Here is a 5,588-nt window from a genome sequence, read left to right as displayed (position 1 = left end):
CATGCAGGTTCATTCCCTCAAACGTCAAGGACCTGGGCCCCAACTCAGAGGCGCAGTCCCCGACCCCCTCGTCCAGAACTCACGAACAGAGCAGCCAGGGAGCTGTCCTAAGGCCCAGTGCAACCAAACGCCCACCACCGAGTGGGCGCTGACTCACAGAGACCCTCCAGGAGGGGTAGAAACACCCCGGTGGGTTTCTGAAACTGTAACTCTTTACAGGAGCAGAAAGCCTCCTCACTCTCCCCAGGGGCAGCTGGTGGTTTCAAACTGTTGACCTCGCAGTTAGCAGCCCAATAGGAATGACAGAATTGCAACCCCAAACCAACCCCGGGTCCAGACACCCACCTCCGGTCTCCAGGTCATGGAAATTGGGGTCCAGGCCGCGATCCAGCATCTTGACGACCTTGTCCACTGAGCCATGCTGGATCTGGTCCATGAACTTCCTCAGGTTGGTCTGAAGGGAAGCGTGGGATGACAGTTACACCTGCAATGCCTGGAGGGTGCCAGGCCCTGGATGGTGACAGCCTGGGTGTGCTCTGGCCTGTCTCCCTTGGGCTGCACTAGTGAGGACCCCTCCCCCATCTGCTGGGCCCCCGGTTCCTATGGCTGGAAGCCCCCAGGCCAAGGGTGGAGAGGCGATGATTTGAGCTCAATCAGTTCTCCTTGTGTGTGAACTTCAAACCCTGCACCGCCCACTGCCTTGGCCCGGAACTACAGCTGCCACAGCCCCAGAAGGGCTTAGGAGAATGTCTGACCCACATCTGTGGGGGAGACGTGGCACCAGTGTCCGTGGCTAACCTCAGCTGGTGGCAAAGTGGTTACATGTTGGACTGCTAACCATCGAGGTCAGCAGTTCAAAACCATCCACTACTCCTAGGGAGACCGGCGGAGTTTCCACTTGATGGCGCCAAGTTTGGAGATTTTGGCTTTGAAATGTCGGCTCAGGAGTCCCGGTGAGGCACACGATGAGCCAGGAAGCTATGAGCCATTCCTCTGAGGAAGATGAGGCTCACTGTCCCGATAAAGATTGACCGTCAGCCTTAGACCCCCACAGGAGAAGCTCTACTCTGTCCTGTGTGATGGCTGTGAGTTGGAATCGACTCTCTAGCAGTGAGAGAGTTTGGGTTGAAATGTCAGCTATGTTTAGGGTTGCTAACACCTATTTCGGCAGTTCAAACCCACCAGCCGCTCCACGGTAGCACAACGAGGCTGTGTGTTCCTGTAAAGACTGCAGGCTCAGGAACCCAGCATCAGTGGGTGATTTGGGACTTCACCTCTAAAAGAGGTGCCCTGGTGGTACAGCAGCAAGTGCTTGGCTGCTAAGCGCAAGGCCAGGGGTTAGAACATCCCTCCTCCCCTGCTCTGAGGGAGAAAGGGGCAGCACTCTGCTGATATAAAGTTTAAAAATAAAAAAGTTTAGAACGCACTGCTATGGATCTATTTCAACTCATGGCAACCTTGTCTTCATAGAGTTTCAGAGACTCCATGTTTACAGGGACATGCAGCCTCATCTTTCTCCATGGGAGCAGCTGGCGGGCTTGAACTCTCAACTTATAGTGAGCAGCCAACCCCTATCCAGGGATTACACCCTGGGGTGCCAGCTGGGACAGTTAGCGTCCCACAGGGCCCATAGGAGCTAGTACTGGCTGGTGGACTCAGTTTGTGGGTTTTCAGAGCATTGATAAAGCTGGTGGCACCGTGGTTAAGTGCTTGACTGCTAACTGAAAGGCCAGTGGTTTGAACCCACTCACAACCACCCCTCGGGACAAAGACCTGGTGACGTGCGGAAGAGTCCAGCAGAGGGGACCCTGTGGGACGTTCTGCTCTGTCCCAGGGAAGCATGGCCCATCTCTCCAATGAGGGGGCTGCTCATTCCAATGGCTCCACCCCCACTCAGCCCCACGGCCACACGGGCAGAGGCAGCGCCTGATCACTGTGGAGCTCAACGCAAAATCAACCGTGTTCTCCCCGGCCACTCAGCCTTGAAGGTGGGGTGTTGTGATCCAGCGCTGCTACAACAGAAGTACCACAAGGGGGTGGTCTTCACAAACTAAAATCTATTTTCTCACCGCCTAGGCAGCTGAGCGCACCAGTTCGAGGGGAAGGCTCTTTTTCTGTGTCGGCTCTCGCGGGAAGCGCTAGCCTCCTGAGTGTCTGGTCCTCTTGGTCTTCAGGTGGCATGGCATTATGGCATGCTCATCAAGCCCCTGGGGGCTTGCTCACTTGGTTGTGAATTTCCTCTCACAGCCTGGGCTAATGCTGCCCCGGAAAACAACAGAGACAGCCCAGTCCTGGAGGGAATTGTCAGCGCAGGCATCCCTCCAGGACACAACACAGCCCAGAGCCCAGAGAAACCCTGCCCATGCTCTGACCACCGTCAGCCACGAGAGCACTGCCAGCGTCCTGCCCGTTCAGCCTGGGCTGCCTGCTGCACCCAGGACACCCCCACCAGGCGAGGCCCACTGCCTCCCCTGGCCCGACCTTCCCCACAATGCCCGCCTCTCTGACAGCAGCTCAGTGCAGCTGGGAGTTCTGCCCAAACGTCTCCATGCTGCCCAGGGCCCTTGAGTTCACACAGACCCAAAGGGAGCTGCGGTTGGATCTCAGGGCTATTTGCAAGGGATGGTGCAACAGAGGCCGTGTGCTGGCGGGAGGGAACCCCTCCTGTGTTTGCTAGCAGTGTGGCAGAGTGGCAGAGGCCAGGAGCTGGAGGGGGTTGGGCATGTGCACCTGGGACTAAGACTAGACACAGGGCCATGAGAACCCATGAGAACGCCCTGGGCACCAGGAGAGCCCAGGGACCCATCCGGATGTAAAGGGAGTAACACAAGAACTAGAGGGTGCAGGGTAGAGGAAAGCTCTCCCTGGGCTCTCTCTAGGTGAGTGTTCCTGGGGACATCGAGGATTCCTCTCTGATTCACACTCCCCCTGTGTTATGAAGATGTGCTATTGGTGTCTTCTGAGCTAAAAGCACACGCGCTGGACTGGGGCCCACGATGGGAACGTCCTCTACATGCACAGCGCCTCACTGATGGAGACCTGCAGGCCCCACGCTGCCTGTGACGTTTGCCCAGCTGGACACATGCTAGGAGCACAGGTGTGCACAGGTGTATGCAGGTACAGACAGGTGGGTTCAGGGACACATAGGGTGCACAGATACGCATAGGAGGTGTGCGCAGGTATATGCAAGTGGGCAAAAGGTACACATAGGTGTTCACAGGTACACACAGGTGTGCATAAGTATACTATATGCACAGGTACACATAGTATGTGAGGTAGTTAATTTATTGTGCCAACCTGGCTGATAAACACATATGGGGTTAATTGAAGGGCGTGGGAATAAATGGCTCAGTGAGCCTCGCCTTTCTAGTTCTCAGGTCTCTTGCTTTATGATGATCAGACAAGGGTGCAGCTGCCTTAGCCAGTTCCCTGCTTCTGCTAGTAAGGCTCACTTCCTGCAAGACATACCCAAGGAGAAGCTACGTGGACCTACCCCGACGCAGCCCTGGGTGCTAGAGCAGCCGTGTGGAGACCCCTGGCAGCACTGAGATGCTTACACACTCACTGATTCGGCTTTCCTCCTGCAGTCGGCCTCATAATGTGTATTTTGTGAGATGGAGGAGGACTTTGTGGATTGGTGTTAGACATATGGGTTAATGTTGGACTTGTGGGCTTGGGCAGCACTGGGTTGAAATGTTTCCTTGATATGCACTTACCCTTTATATAAAACTCTCTCTCTCATACATGAGTTTCTGTGGATTTCTTTCTCTAAAGTACCCAGACTAACACAGTATGCATTGTTATGTACAGGTATACACATGTGCATACAGGTGTGCACAGGTATACACAGGTGTGTGCAGGTACACACAGGTGTGCAAAGGCACACCAAGTATGTACACATATGTACAGGTGTGCACAGATACAGACAAGACACAGTATGTGCAGACAAACACCAGCACTCCAGGTACCACAAGCAAGGTCCTTTCTGTTAGCCTCCTGTGGTAGTAACATAATCTGTTGTCAATTTGGGGATCAAGAGTGAGGGGTGGAATTTAACCCTGTCAATAAGGCAGCAGTTTGATTGGAGGGCAAAGAGGTAAATAGCTTGCAGACTCACTCCCTGAAAGGCATTTCTGAGAAGCCACTTGAAGCTCCCCTGAGGCAGTCAGAGTTTTGAACCTGAAGGAACCACATGAAGACCCCTGCCAGCCACTGGATCCACAAGACTTCCCACCCACCGGCCTGTGATCATCCTGCAGTCGGAGTCATTGCATGTGTTGCATGGGTCTGAAGAGGACTTTATAGATTGGTATCGGACATATGGGCTAATATCAGACTTATGGACTTGATCTGGACTGTGCTGGGATGTTTTCTTAATGTACAATTGCTCTTTATATAAAGCTCTTTCTTATACACATGTGAGTGTCTATGAATTTGTTTCTAGCCCACCCAGACTAACACACCTCTCTTCTTTACTCCCTCAGGTGTCACTTGCACGCTCACCTTGGTGTAATTTTAGGTAACCAGCACTTTTGCAGTAGTCATCAACTTTGTACAGATGCAAGAGAAAAAAAAAGTACCAACATGCTGTCCTCCACTGACATACCAAAATCACTGCATTCACACCGGTTCCATCTCACAGCGACCAAGCCTATGGGACAAGGTAGAACTGACCCCCTGGGTTCCCCAGACTGCAACTCTGGAGGAGTCGAAAGCCTCATCTTTCTCCCAAAGAGTGGCTGCTGGTTTTGAACTGCTGACTTTCTGGTTCATAGCCTAATGCATAGCCCGCTACATCACAGGGCTCCTTCACGGGCATAACAACTCAACTAAAAAACAAGCAGCTGTCATCCACTTGATTGTGACTCTTGGTGGCACCCCCCCCCCCAAGTGTGTCCACGCAGAATTGGGTCCCACGGGACTTTGTCATTGCCATCAGGCCAAAGCTGATTCAGAGAGGCCCTATGGGACAGGGTAGAGCTGCCCCTGTGAATTTCTAAGATTGCTGGCTGTTATGGTCGAAGAAAGCCTCCTCTTTCTCCCAAAGAGCCTATGGTGGTTTTGAACTGCTGATCTTGCAGTTAGCAGCCCAATGCACAACCACTATGCCGCCACAGGGGCTTCTATGTCAGTGGCCAATTTTTCACCAGTGGACCACCAGGCCTGCCTTGGGAGGCTTGTCTGGGTGGATTCAAACCACCCACCTTTCAGTGAGCAGCTAAGCATAGGAAGGGTTGTGCCAGGGACTCAGGGCACTACCGGTGCTCAATTTCTGCTTGGTGGAAGAAGAGCTCTTCGCCCCAAGAGCCTTGCAGGACAGAAGACACTCTGCCGAGAGTGGACACCCCAGCTCAGCACTCCCCCCACCTACCTTTGTGTGAAGCTTGGTCAACTGTCTCTCGTCGAGATTGGCTTGTTTATATACCCGCTTCTTGTACCGGAACTGGCACAGAAATAGAAAAGAAAAACAAACAAACAAGTAAATAATTCACATGGCTGTTGGGGGGGAGTTAGCATCTCCCTGAAGATGGACTCTATGGTCAGTGTCTGACACACACACACACACACACTCACACACACTCACACAC

At 53.2% G+C, this 5,588-nt stretch overlaps 1 protein-coding gene across 1 annotated transcript in view; it reads right to left on the bottom strand.

Moving 5' to 3' along the window:
- LOC123522487 (SH3 and multiple ankyrin repeat domains protein 3-like) overlaps window positions 1–5,588 on the bottom strand; it is a 42,356-nt gene that overhangs the window by 12,566 nt on the left and 24,202 nt on the right. The window contains exons 2-3 of the mRNA XM_045297136.1: window positions 5,372–5,443; window positions 346–454 (exon numbers count right to left, since the gene is read on the bottom strand). Of these exons, the coding sequence (XP_045153071.1) occupies window positions 346–454; window positions 5,372–5,443 (181 nt within the window). The remainder of the gene's footprint in view (window positions 1–345; window positions 455–5,371; window positions 5,444–5,588) is intronic.

Source organism: Echinops telfairi, unplaced genomic scaffold (genome assembly GCF_000313985.2).
Source record: "Echinops telfairi isolate 266 unplaced genomic scaffold, ASM31398v2 ScPeMD7_7417;HRSCAF=8455, whole genome shotgun sequence".
NCBI classification, from domain to species: Eukaryota; Metazoa; Chordata; class Mammalia; order Afrosoricida; family Tenrecidae; genus Echinops; species Echinops telfairi.
Note: the sequence above shows the minus strand (reverse complement) of the source record. Positions and strands in the feature narration are given on the sequence as shown.